General features: G+C 38.6%; 1 protein-coding gene across 5 annotated transcripts in view; it reads left to right on the top strand.

The window, feature by feature from the left end:
* Positions 1–14,054, top strand: part of PPFIBP1 (PPFIA binding protein 1) — an 81,969-nt gene that overhangs the window by 53,714 nt on the left and 14,201 nt on the right. For 3 of the 5 annotated variants that reach the window (XM_072654465.1, XM_072654462.1, XM_072654467.1), the window contains 5 exons: positions 395–448; positions 6,595–6,655; positions 7,044–7,073; positions 9,759–9,930; positions 11,413–11,445. In XM_072654465.1, the coding sequence (XP_072510566.1) occupies positions 395–448; positions 6,595–6,655; positions 7,044–7,073; positions 9,759–9,930; positions 11,413–11,445 (350 nt within the window). The remainder of the gene's footprint in view (positions 1–394; positions 449–6,594; positions 6,656–7,043; positions 7,074–9,758; positions 9,931–11,412; positions 11,446–14,054) is intronic. The other 2 variants (XM_072654466.1, XM_072654464.1) reach the window with 1 other exon arrangement.

The following is a 14,054-nucleotide window of genomic DNA, read 5'->3' as shown; positions in this document are numbered from 1 at the left end:
GGGAAGAAGAATAACAACCTTGGGGTTGTAATTTGCTAAACTCCTCTCAGGAGTTGCCAAAGATCAGGTGTATTCTGGTGGGGATATTTATCTGTATTTAATTCCATCAGACCTTGGTGGGGCCAAGAAGTTTCTTGTTAATCTCTTCAGAATATCTAGATGAGATGGTGGAGACCTACTTGAATCAGTGGGCTGAGCCTGTTATTGAATAAAATAACAACTGAGGGTCTGTCTACTTATTCTACCTTGTAGCTCCCTTTCTTTGTTTTAATGTGGTGAAAGTGTTTCTTCCAAAATCTCAGAACAGATTTTATCTATTTTCTCCACAGTTTGATCTAGTTTGTGACCTGAGTCAGAGGATTCATTAATAATCTAAAAACTATTTTCCTTTCAGTGATGGAAAAACAATTGATGCTGCTTTAGAGGTGCAAATGTGTGATAATCTGTTGTAAGTAATACATTAAATTAATGCTGTTTTATTAGAGGAAATATATTTTTCCCCTCAGGTCAGACATTAATACAGATAAGAACTTGATAATTTAACAGTGAATATTTTTTTGACCAAGTAAGTTAGTAGTCACAGAGTTTGAGTAATTGTTTTACAGGCCTGGTTATCAGGGACAAATATATCTTCCTGTGTCATTGCCAGTTGCTGAGTGATAATGAAATATGTAACCACCCTGCCAGCTCATTGCAAAATAAATATATCCATTTGAGATTCATTATTATATGATTTCATTTTAATCTGAATTTTAATCATCTAATTTTAAAATGTGAAAACTGCAATGAAAATATAAAAACCTAAAGCAAATTGAGATTTGTCAAAGGGATATCTTTTTCCAAAGACAGAATTCAATTGTCAAACAGGGTGATCCATTCATGTGCTACTCAGTCATAGAAAATTTAATACCCTGTCTTCTGCCCTTGACCTACTAAGTAGTATGACATTTATCCCACTTCTGAGTTAGGTTAAGCACCTTGCTTTGGGGTTTCTCAAATTTTCCTTTCTGAGTGCTAGTTTTGTTGCAATTCAGGAAAAGCTGAGTCAATTCCCCTTCCCAATTCCCTCCCAGCCAAACAAAAGTGGCTACGTTTCACCTATCTTCCAAGCCATGTCTGTCCTGCAACAGTAGACACTGTTAAAGAATGTGGCTTATAAACCAGACTTGGTGCTTCCCTCCTTTCTGTGTCTCCCCCCCACTACCCTCGATTTCACTTTCTCTCTTTGTCTCTGTCTCTACCTCTCTGTGTCTCTCCTTCTGTTTCTCTGTCTCTCTCTGATGTTTCTATGTAGTTAGCTCATGGACCTTCTTGGTGGGGCCCAAGGTCTCCTGTTAATCTCATCAGGATCTCTGGAGGGGATAGAGATCTCCAAGATAGTGGAGATCTCCTTGAAGATAGAATCTGTAGGCTAATTTGTCTACTCAACTCTGTAGTTCCCTTTCTTTGACCTGGTATTCTTTCCAGCTATTAGTCTTCCAGTGCTCCATTTTGCCTTCTGGGTGCATGCTGAATGCTTGTCCAGAATAGTAGTCACCCCCTTTGTGGATATCCAGGGACTGATTTGCAGACCAAATTATTCCCTTAAAATGGTTTAGTATATTAGAAAAGGAACCATTCAAATGGTCTCAAAATAGACTAAAAAAAATAGAGTCAAAAAAAGACTCAAATAGAAGACCTTGGTTCTATTACTGGCTCTGCCACTTCAAAGGTTTATGAGCTTGGTCAATTTGAAGATGAGTATATCTACCTGTGTGCTGCATGGATATTGCTTGGACAGCTATAAATAGATATATTCCTCTGACATCACAAAGTATTCCTTTGAAAATGTGACATTGGGTGAAACATTTCAGGAGATTTTAGTTCCATAGGAAGGCTGTTTGGGCAAAAGTAGACAGCCAGCACTGTGGTCAGGGTCACTGGGGCTCAGTTTGTGCTCTTATGGTTGCTCTCCATTTGATTTGTATCATCAGTGACTAGGAAAAACATCACAATTGGGATTCATAAGATTAAGGATTTTTTAAGATAAATCCATTCAAAATATTATTATTAATAATAGCTCACTTCTCACACTCTAGACTTTTCACAATTATTCTGTAAAGTAAGGGGAATTTGAATCAATGAAACAATATAATTTCAACACTTAGGAATCTTCTTCCAATTAATATTTATTAAGCATCTACTATGTACTAGGCCAGGCACAGTGCTAAGCGCTGTGAAATAAAAGATAGTCCCTGCTCACAGGGAGCTCGCAATCTAATGGGGGAGACTACATACAAACCAATATATACAAAGCAAGCTATGTACAGATTAAACAGAAAATAATTAACAAAGGGAAGGCAATAAGAGAGGTTGGGAAAGCCTTCCGATAGAAGGTAGAATTTTAGTTGGGACTTACAGGAAGCCAGGGAAGACAGTAGGGAGAGAAGAAGAGAGAAAACATCTCAGACATGGGGGACAATCAGAGAAAATGCCCAGAGCCAAAAGATGGAGTATCTTATTTATAGAACAGCAAAGTGACCAGTGTTAATGGATCTGAGTACATGGTGTGAAGTGAGGTGTAAGAAGACTGGAAAGGTAAGAAGGAGCTAGTTTAGAGCATTGGAATTTGAGTGGGGTTGGGATGGGGCATGATTGGACCTGCTCTTTAGGAAAATCATTTTGGTGACTGAATGGAGGATGGATTGTGGTGGGAGAGACTTGAGACAGGCAGATCCACCAGCTGGCTATTGTAACAGTCTGGGTGTGAGATGATGAAGTTGGAAGACAATGTCAGAAGAGATAAGGGAAACATTCAAGAAAGGTTCTTGGTGGTGCTGACAGACCCCCTCCTTCCCTCTCCATTCTCTCCTTTATTCTCCTTAGCTATTGCTTCTCCTTCTTCTGACTTCACAGCTAAAGTTTTAGAAATGATGCCATCACCCAGAAGCCTGAGAGCAATCTGTGGATGTTCTCCATTACACAAATGATGTTTAACCTCTGCAAAGCTTTCCAGTCTTGGTGGAGACTTGACATGCCCTTGTCCCCTTCTGGTGGGTAAATGCTGTGTTGTTAGGATCAAGGCTGGCCTTCTTTCTGGAGGGCTACCACTCCTGTCTGAAGGCCTGAACTGGTCAGGAGAATGAACTTTCCCCAGTGAGAGACAGTGCAGAGACTAAGGTGATCTGGGTATGTGCTCAGGAAGGCCCCTGGGGGCCTGGCCCCTTCTTCAAGCCCAAGATGGTATTAATCTCCTCTGGTCCTGGGAAGTGTGGGGGTTCTCTGGGCAAGCTGGGCTTTCCTACCCAGCCATTGCCCTGGTCTTTTCTGAGCCAGGTTGGCTGGGAATGTTGCAGTTTCTTCTTCTTTCTTACCTTGAACCTCTGCCCTGTTATTTAATTGTTCTTCGTTTCAACACTTTCCTTCCTGGGAGGAGCTGTGTTCTTGGGCCCACCAATGTGCTGAGTGCCTCCTGGGTTCAAAGTCCCATTCTGCTATTGCTAAATCCCTTCTCCCAACTCACTTCCCTAGGAGATGTTGGTAGAAGCTGGCAAGCTGAAGTGGGAGGGGCATTAGGTTGGTAATGACCTCACTGCACAGTTGGTTATGCTTTGCAGTTATCCTGTCATATCGTACAGTGGTATAGAGCCATGTTAGGCCCTTCTGCCACCTGGCCTGTGGTTCATTGAGGACCTGCTCTGATCTGCACCTAATACTCTAGCACCTTGTCTATCCACCCTTGCTCTCTCTTTTCTAGCCATCATATTGTTGAGAGTTCATCTGAGCAGAAAAAGGTTCTCTGTGCAATGTCTTTCTCATGGGTTAGTCTGCCTCCCACATTCCACAGGCACGGATGGACAGACAAGGATGGACGGATGGATGTCACTCATCAGCATTAGGAAGTTTTTCTCCCCAGAAGCCAGAGTTTGCAAAGCCGTTTGTCTGTTCCTACCCCTGCTCTCTGTGGTGGAGCCGAATATCCTCCAGTCCTCATGATGGCATTTCAGATACAACCATCCCAACCCACCCTCCTTAAGTCTTTATTTCTGTAGGCAAAACAACTGCATCCTGGGCTATCTCCAGCCATCCTGATGAATGTCAGGCCACTGGACCCAGATGGCTCAGGAGAAGAAAGTGAAATTGATGACGTTGCACAGCCCTCCCTCACTTCACTCAAAGTCAACTGCAAGTCATGTCATGACAAAGGTGAAATTGACTGGCCGTGGCAACAGATTGGATATGGAGGATATGGAGACATAGTGAAGAATTAAAGATAATTTCTAGGTTGTAAGCCTGAGAGACTGGGAGGATGATGTTTGGTTTTGGGCAGGTTTAGTTTAAGAAGTCTACTGGACATCCAATTAAAGATGTCTGAGAGGCAGATTGGGGCAGGGCAGGTAGATCTGATGACAGTTTGATATGGTAACCCTGTGAGACAGGTAGTGCAAACTTTTATCAGTTTTGATGAAGACACCGAAGCTAGGGCAGGTTAAAGACATTGCTTCAAATCACCAAGCTTCAGGTAGAACTGGGACATGAACCCAGGTCTTTTGGTTCTAAATTCAATCCTGTCACTCAAATGGAGATCATTGAAGGTGTTCTTTTTGCTCTCTAGAATCAAATGATTTCTATGATAAATAATGGGGGATCTCACTTTTTAAGAAAAGAAACGAATGAGCAAGATATGGAAGGAGGTCCACATTTTATACTGCATAACTGTATAAAAGGAAAACGTATTTGTGAGGAAATCCAACAAATCAGAGGATGGAAACATGGAAGGAGAATAAATGGGTGAAGATAGAGGAGGTAGAAACAGAAGTGAGCTTGTTGTCAGAGTGTGCTACTTAATACTTGACCAGAAGAATAAAATTGATGAGGTGTTCTGGAAATGTACATAGCAGAACACATAAAGGGACTTGTACATGAAACTGAATTTCTATTTCATACTGCTTACTTAAAAAAAAACAAAACCATACAATAAATTACCCACATTACTTTCAAAACTATCCTACTCATCAGTGCTTTTCTCTGAACTTTTGTCTCTTCTATACATTTTAAAAAATGTTTCAATGGTCCTCTTTTTTTCATGCGTATTTCTATTGCTAAATCCCTTCTTCTCCCAACTCCTCTTCCAATTTGAAAAAAAACCAAGAGGAAAGAAAAAAATACCTTGTAACAAATAAGCATAGCCAACAAAATTAATCCACATAGTATCCTTGTTGAACAATGTGAGTTTTGGGGTTTTTCTTTTTTGTTTTTGGGGTTTTTTTTTTGGTTACACCTTGAGCCTATCACCTTTCTCTCAGAAGGTGGATGACATGTCATTATACGTCCTCTTGAGACATGATTGGTCATAACTTGATCAGTTTCTTTACAATATTATTCTCATATGAATTGTTCTAATTCTGCTTATTTTACTGCAGCAGTTCATCCTATCTAAGATTTTCTGCAATCATCTCTTTCATTGTTTTTGTTCATTTACCTCAATTTGTTCAGCCATTGATGGATACCCCATGTAAATTCTAATACTTTGTTTTTTTTTTCTTTTTATGCATAGTTCCCCTTTTAGAGGCAGGAAGTTTGTTTTGCTTCCTTCACTGGAATTATCCTCCATTTTAGCTTCCCTCTCCCATTCTCACTTGTTTCTCTGTTAAGTTTGGTGTATTTCTATACTAAACTACATTGTTCAATTATTTGCTTCAAATAAAAGGAAGGTTCATGTAATACTTTCTCCCTCCACCACTTCTTCCATGTTTATTTATTCATCTGGCCTCAGACACCAGCTGTATGGGCAAATCACTTAAATTCTACCTCAGTTCCCTCAACTGTAAAATGGAGATAATTGTGACACCTATCTCACTGGATTATTGTGCAGATCAAATGAGATAATAATTTATAAGGTCCATAAACACAGTGCCAGGCACCTAGGGTGTGCTTAATAAATGCATTTTTTCTCCTACCCCTTTCACACTCTTATATGGAGAGCAAATTCTACCCTCTTCTTCATCCTTTCTATACAAGTGAATTCCTCAAAAGAGGAAGAAATCCACCCTTGGGTTCTCTTCATTCCTGGTCCACTCTTTTATGCTTCAGATACATTTAAGATCAATAGAAATAATAATTGTTTTATTACTAGTTTACTTCTAGATGTTAACACTGGAAAGGTTACCTTGCAACAAATAAGCATAGTCAAGCAAAATTAATCCACCCAGTGGCCATGTTGAACAATGTATGTTGTTTTTTGGGTTTTTTGCTGAAATTCTGACTATATGATTCCACAAATCACTTTACCTCTCAGTGCCCCCAGGCAGCACTCTGAGAGCATGTTAAAGAATAGCTGGCCATCCACAGAGTACCTTTTCCAGACATTCTGAAACGTGCATGATATATGAGACGTTTGGCAGGAGGATTTTCCAACCAGTCCTCGTTAGTAAGATGCTTAAAAAAAAAAAAAGCTAAATGTTTTAACTAAATTAAATATGTAGTAAATTCCCAATTTCAGAATTTCTCTAGCCCACATACAATTTTAAGGTTTTTTTCCCCATGTGATGTTTTACATGAGAAGAGGAAAAATAGATTTATTTGTTATTGATCTCTTCTCTTTGTAATTTTTAGATCTTCAACTCTGCAAAAATCCAGCAGTCTGGGCAATTTGAAGAAAGAAGTATCTGATATGGTTGGTTCCTGAGTAGTTTCTCTTACTTCCTGAAAAGAGGAATATTTCTCCCATGTTACAAGTGAAAGTTACAAGGGGTATCTGTAGTGTTACCACTCTATCTTGTACCTGAGTTGAGGAGAGGGTTGACAAGTATGAATATGGAAAGTCACTCATTTATTTGGAAGGGAGGGAAGTTGAAAGCAATCTCTCAGCAGGCTTTCTTACCCATTGAAGGGAATGTTATTATAACATCTCTTCCAGGCACTTCTTTAGAAACTGTGCTGGGATTTTGTTGACAGGTAGCACAGAGCTATAGAAGAGAAGTTTTATCAATGGGATTCTATACAATGAATGCTGACAATTGCATGCTTTTTTGTAATACTATTTGGTTTTTTTTCTCATACAGGAAAAGGAGCCTCCTCAGAAGCCTCCAGAGGTGATTTTATTTCTGGCTTAGTATAAGTGATAACTAAAGAGATTAAATCAGTAAACTTGAAAGAGTCAGGAGGCAAACACTTTTGTCAGAAAGTAAAATTGGGGACAGGAGAGGGGGGAAATGATCTTGACCTTGGACATTTTTAAATGTCATGATAGAAAGCAAACACATACTCATGTCATCGTGTTTAGATTGAGCATAACTGGGCTTCCTTATTTTACAAACCCCTTCACTACCCCCAACCCCTATCCCTTGTATGACCATCTTCAGTAGAGATATTCCCAGAGTCCATGTGTCCTATGCTTATTAAATTTAGCTGTGACAAGTTACTCCCTTTCTAGTTTCTCCCTGATGTTAATCTTTGGTCCGTTAGTATTCATAATTGTTTTTAAGAAGGCTTTATATAGTATAAGGTAATCTTCCTATAGAGCTCTTTATATAGTGTAGAGCAATCTTCCTAGAGAGCTCTTTTTCCTGGTTTGACGGAATGAAGGATTGTGAAACGAGTCATTTTTAGCAGTGAGGGGAGAGGGTAGTGGAAAAAGGTTAGAAGCAGCTGGATAGGGGAAGCTTGGGAGTAGCAGAGTGGTGCCTGTCTGCAAAATAGGAGCAGAAGTGTTATGGGGAAGGTGAATGAATAAATGATTAAAGCATTTATCAAATGATTACTATGTGCAAAGCACTGTGTTAAGTTCAGGGGACACAGATAGATTGTCCTTGCTCTGAAAGAGCTTATATTCTGATGGGGTAGACAACACATGTGAACTCTTTCCACTGTGTCAGATAGAAAAGTTTCATGGTCCTTGGGGTCTCTTTCTGATGCTGAACTACTTGACAGTGCCAAGTACTTTGGTAGCAAGACTTTTCTGGCTCTTCAGTAGCTATGACTGGTACCACTGGAGTTGCCAGGCAACATCTCAGGTTGCCTTCCATGGTGATGGCTGAAGGTTCTAAATGGAAAGCATAGCTATTCCCCAAGTTGACAGTCATGGGCTAACTCCACTGGGATCTAAGAAGGTGGTGGTCAGCATGGTGATGTTCATTTAACTTGCATGACACGTGCTGCCTCCTGTCTAGTAGTGCCTTGCCAGCTTGGCTGGCTTGCCTATCCTCTGTGTCTCAGTTGGCAGAAAATGCATTGATCAGATGGCATGGAAGAGGAAAGGGAAGTCCCAATGGCTTTGTCAGCCAAAGGGGAATGATTTGGATGTTGATATGGAAGCATAATTTGCTGAATTGGAGTATATTCAAACATTGAATTGTGTGCTAGTATCCCAATGTAGTAGAATAAAATATTATCATGGAAAGAAAGTTAAATACTTAGCAATTTAAGGTACAAGTCAGTAGCTATCTTTATTGCGTTTGTAGCTATAATCCATGGCATAGAGAAACATCAGGTAGTCCATAGAATAGGAAAGTCTTTATAGAGCAAGCAGGCTTCTGAAGACAAGCCATTTTCCATTGGTTTTTGTAATATACAGAAAAGTTTATATTAATATTCAAATTACAAATAGCCAATGGCTTTGGGAGCATTTTGTTGTATTCCAGGAGAAAGGATAAAGATTTCCTAATCTAATCTTCTGTTGACCTAGGGGTCCAATAACACTGAAGTGGAAGTTAATTCTAAAATGGAATTTTTAACGTCAAGAGAAGGAAAGTACAAGGCTCCTCCCTTTCTGTTACCACAAAATCCACACAATATCTAAGCTACCCCCCAAAAGCAAGAGAAATGAGATATATGAAAAGGAAACAAGTCATTTTTGTGCTAACTAAGCATTATAACATACACCAAAGCACAACAAATTCCTTTTCCACATGCAATCAAAATATTTCTACAAGTATGTTTTTTTCCATAATATTATAGATGGTCTTTGTTACTTAGGATGATGATCCTAAGGCACTTGTGTAGGTCTCAAAATGACTTCTGAGTCACAAAAGATTAAATATGTTTAGCATAATTTCATTTTAAGCATAATTTGCTGTATTCTAATTATTTGAAAAGTAATAATCCATAGGTGGTGTATTCTCAGCAAACATGAGTTGGCAGTACGTGTCTGTAGATTATAAATCTTTGTGATAAATAAAATGGAATTATTTTGAAGTGCAAAACTGTCACACTTACCTTAGAAACTATTCATATTAGAGTGATTTTATTATATTTTGCTTTTGCTTCAGTAATTGAAGGACAAACCTTTGTGATGAGTTGTTATAGCAACCAAGATTCCACCATTATATTCACCCGTGTGTTATATTTTTGCCAGAAGAGGTGTTATGAGTAGATAGGGTCAGGAAGACCTGGGGGTCAAGTAGGGCCTCTGACCATGTGACTCTACAAATCATTTAATTAATGCTGTCCCCAGGCAGCATTCTAAGAGCATGTTAAAAAATAGCTGGCCATCTACATTATTAGTAGGGATTTCCTGACCAGCAATACTAGATACCAGTGAAATCAGGGATCCAGATCCCACCTCTCGATAATTAAAAAAAAAATCTATACCAAAGTATTTTTAAACCCTACATCCATTGTGTGAGACATCCTGGAAAAAGTAATAACCCATCTGTATTCTGGAATCCAATGAAAATAACATTGTTTTCATTGGCTTTCAAAATTAGCTTTTTAGAATCTTAGCCGTATATTTGACATTCCATATTAGTGAGTTTGAATTTGTTTTCTTGCTTCTTTAGACAGTGCCTCCTGTGCAAATCAGCAAATTTGGAAGCCTTCCTCCCAAAGTCCAAGGACCTGGACCTTCAGCAGATGACAATGCCTTTGGCACTCGAAAAGCCCGATCCTCCTTTGGACGGGGCTTTTTTAAGATTAAAAACAGCAAGAGGACAGCAAGCGCACCAAACCTGGGTATGTAGTGGCTAAATACACACCTGTTCCTGTCCCTTGTTTGCATCTGTGGATGTTTGGGTCACCCAAACCTGACAGTATGTGAGGAGTGAGGTTTGATTGATATCGATTGCTTATAAATCACAGTTCTTTCCAAATGGACCAGTCCTCTGCCCAGAGACTCTTTCCTTAAACCAAAGATGAAAGAAAATTGTTCAGCATAGGCAGAAAATAAATGCATCCACCATGACGGAGGACATATTCCACACCCACAATCCCTCACCTCTTTAATGAAAGGAGAGATACTTTCCTGCCTCTTCTCCAGGACCAAGCTTGGTCATTACAATTAAACAATTTTAAGTTTATTTTCCCCCATTTACATTGCTGTAGTAACTGTGTATATCATCTTCCTAATTCTGTTTACTTGACTCTTAGCATGTTTCTCTGAATTCCTCATATTCATCATTTTTAATGGTAGAATAGTATTCTATAACATTCATTTACTGCAGTTTGTTTTACCATTCCCCAATTAATGGACACCTGTTTTGTTTCTAATTCTTTGCTACTACAAAAAGTAGTTACTATGAATATTTTGGTATATAGGGGATCTCTTGATATTTATAAGATGTGATATATACATACATACACACACATAAGAAGTATACAAAATGGGCAGCCAGGGACAAGTCATTTAACCCTGTCAGTTTCCTCATCTATAAAATGAGCTGGAGAATGAAATGGCAAACCACTCCAGTATATTCACCAAGAAAACCCCAAATGGGGTCACAAAGAGTCGGACCCCACTGAAGAACAACATACACATTCATATACGTAAAGGCTATGTGTGTGCGTGTGTGTTGTATGGCATATATACATACACACACACACACACACATACATATGTGTAGGTATCTAGATCTCTTTGGGGTATATGCCTAACTGTTGCCCTGCAATTTTTCTTTAAAGTTATAAGGCAGTGAGTATTTCGATACAATATAATCTTTATAATTAGCCCAAAATAGCACAGAAATTCAAATGAAATAGTTGAAGTAGAAATGAATAGTTGAAATAGTTGAGATGTTTGTCGATCAATCTATGCTGAAAGACAAAGTGTTGCTCTTTTAAAATGTCTGTAGAGAGATACTGTGACAGTTCAGCAGTTCATAAGCTTTATAACCTACTTCCTTCTTTGTGATTTAAACTTGACATCAAATAGAAGAAAAACATACCTAACAGCTTTTTCTCTTTCCATCACAAACCCATTTCACATCCATTTTGGTGGTAAATAAAATAACCTCACATTGTTAATCTTAACAATCTTCTTATAACATCAATGCTACATGGAGGGTGGGAGAGAGCCAGTGGGCATGCATTTATTGTATCATTCTTCCCATGGTATGAATTTCTCCAGTAGGAGTTTTGATTTGTATTTTATTTTGTTATCCCTCGTGCTCTCTGCCATTGGGCTGCGTGTGATTTTATGCATTGTTGGGATCACTGAAGATCGTAGCCGAAGTGCAAGTGCACCTACGTTAGGTATAGTACTTCTGCATGCCAGCCTGTGCCAGTGCCGTGCCTTTGAATGTAGCTAACCTCTGATTTTGGCCAGTGCAATTGCTAGAAAGTAGGCTGGCAGTAATCAGAAAATAAGATTCTTCGTGCTGAAATTTTTATTTCTACCCACCTCTTACTAAAAGGAATTTTCTATTTAACTCTCGCCCACAGCTTCAAGCCTACTCTTCTGTTCCATTATAACCTATACTAATGAGACTTCTTGTGAGTGTACCTGTGATAACTTAGAAGCCCACTCTTCTTCTCAGAGGGTGGTAAAGTAGGATGGTAATGTACATTAGGTAGCCTTTACCAGCTTTATCTCCATGTTTTCTTCATCTGGGTGCTTAATATCTTAGATATCATTATGCATTTGTGACTGTCACCAAAAATACTCTTCCTTAATGAGAAGAGAAATTCTTAACTGTTAAACACTCTACCTCCCTGGCTCTGTGATCTTTTCCATGTGTGTTTGATTTCCCAGAGGAATATTGTCACCTGAAGAGAGAAGTCTTTGGAAAATCTCACAACTGATAACTTTTAGATTTATCTCAGATCTTTCAGGGGTTGAATTATTGCAGTATATTTGAGGGATTTTTGAAGAGAGCTTGTGATATGAGTAATCAACTTACTTCAGTGAGTCTGAGAAGATTAGAATCCAAATTCTTATATAACAAAAATAAATGGAATTGGGGAGAGAAGAGAATGAAAGCTACCTTGACTCTCAAATAACAAGACACTACAGAAAGAAAAATAAAGAATAAAAATAAGATTGGCTACTATAGTTGAGAAGGGCAAAGGCAATCTGTTCCAGGGGTACCCTTTAACCTAGTTCAGCTGCAGAGGAGGAACTAAAAGTTTTCTTTATTTTTCCCTAGGATGTTCCCATTTTCATATGTAAACATTCTGATTTTTGTATGTTGATCAGAGAAGTTAGAACATAAATACTCAAAGAGACTCCAAAAGACCTATCTGGTGCTGTATTTTTTAGTAGCCAAACTGAGCATTGCTGCATGTGTTGGGGCCAGAAGTCTGAGAGGAGAGAGGAAGGCACCAACCTGACCCCCTTTTGCCATCTATTTTCAAATGTTTTTGCCCCTTTCTTTACAATACATTCTGGTTTTGCTGAGAGGCATATGCTGCTTATCCATAATAACCTTGCCATCAGAGCTTTGCTTCAATAGAAAATGAACCCCTGCAATCTCTCTGATCTTGTTCAAACAGCTATTGATGTGTTTTCTGGATATTTTCTTTCCTTTGTAAAATGTAAAGTATTACATTGAAGTAGCCATGCTCCTTATGCTCATATGTCTGAAACTCTATTCCACTAGGAGTCCTAAGGCCACTGGGATTGCTAGCATAAGAAGTAGTAGGATGGGTTGCCTTTCCCCAGGCACACGTGCTAGATGTTCACCTTTCCAGTTAACCTTTTATCAAAGGCAAAATCTTGCTTGCATAAGTCAATTTCAAAACAATCCAAGAAATGATTATTTGTATCATTTCAAAGTCTATAGAAATATCAGACACTATATTTCATAGCAATGGTTTATAAGTTAGAAATATGTTGACTGAGAGTTTTCCAGTGAAAAATCACAAATCCAACTGGACCCCCTCCAAAAAACTGCAACAATCAGATAATAGAATTGAGCTTTACTGAAAAATTACTTTTTACATAATTTTTTAAAAGAATATTTTTCAGGAATCATTGAATATGAATTGAGTGGCTGTTAATATGTGAGTCACAGTGGTAGGTACAGGAAGAGTGATAGAAAGATGAAAAAAGGCCCTTGATCTAATAGAAGAGAATAAACTCGTTAAATGCTAGATGGTACAGTGGGTAGATTGCTGGGCCTGGAGTCAGAAAGGCCCAAGTTCAAAGGCAGCATCAGATACTTAACTAGCTGTGTGAACCTTGGACAAGTCACTTAACATCTGTGTGTCTCAAATTCCTCTTCTGTAAAATGTGGATAGTAATGGCACTTACCTCCTAAAGGTAGTTAAACCTCCTAAGGTGGTTGTGAGAATCAAATGAGATGGTAATTGTAAAGTGCTTAAAATAGTTCCTGGTACAAATTCAGCACCATATAAATATTGTGATGATGATACTACTTTCTGCTGCTATAAGGCATTTTATGATAAATACTGTAAGTACAAAGTGCTACAAAAATTAAAGAATTGACTACTTCTAATTGAAGGAATTGACTTTTGGAAGAAGTAGAATTTGAGCTTGGGTCTTAATATATGGTGGCAGATAGGATTCTGGGCAACATGATGTGTCAGCAAAATTGTGGATATGAGAAAGTTCAAGATGTGTTCAGGGAATGGTGGTTGTTTCATTTGGCTAGTGTATATATGTTAGAAGATTAGCCTGACAATGTAGGTTGTACTTATGAATGCCAAGTTAAGAAATTCATACTTGACTTGGTAGGCAGTAGGAAACCGCAGGCTTTTAAGTTAAAGGAGTAACATAATTAATTAGAGCTGGTGGCCTTGGAAGATCCATTTAGGAAGCTACTGCAGTAGTCAGGTCACATGATTAGTGGTAGAAGAAGGATTTGAACCAGGTTCTCCTGATTCCTGGTCCAGTTCCTTCC

This window comes from Notamacropus eugenii, chromosome 3 (assembly GCF_028372415.1).
Source record: "Notamacropus eugenii isolate mMacEug1 chromosome 3, mMacEug1.pri_v2, whole genome shotgun sequence".
In the NCBI taxonomy this organism is placed as follows: domain Eukaryota; kingdom Metazoa; phylum Chordata; class Mammalia; order Diprotodontia; family Macropodidae; genus Notamacropus; species Notamacropus eugenii.
This window is presented reverse-complemented; position numbering and strand designations above follow the sequence as displayed.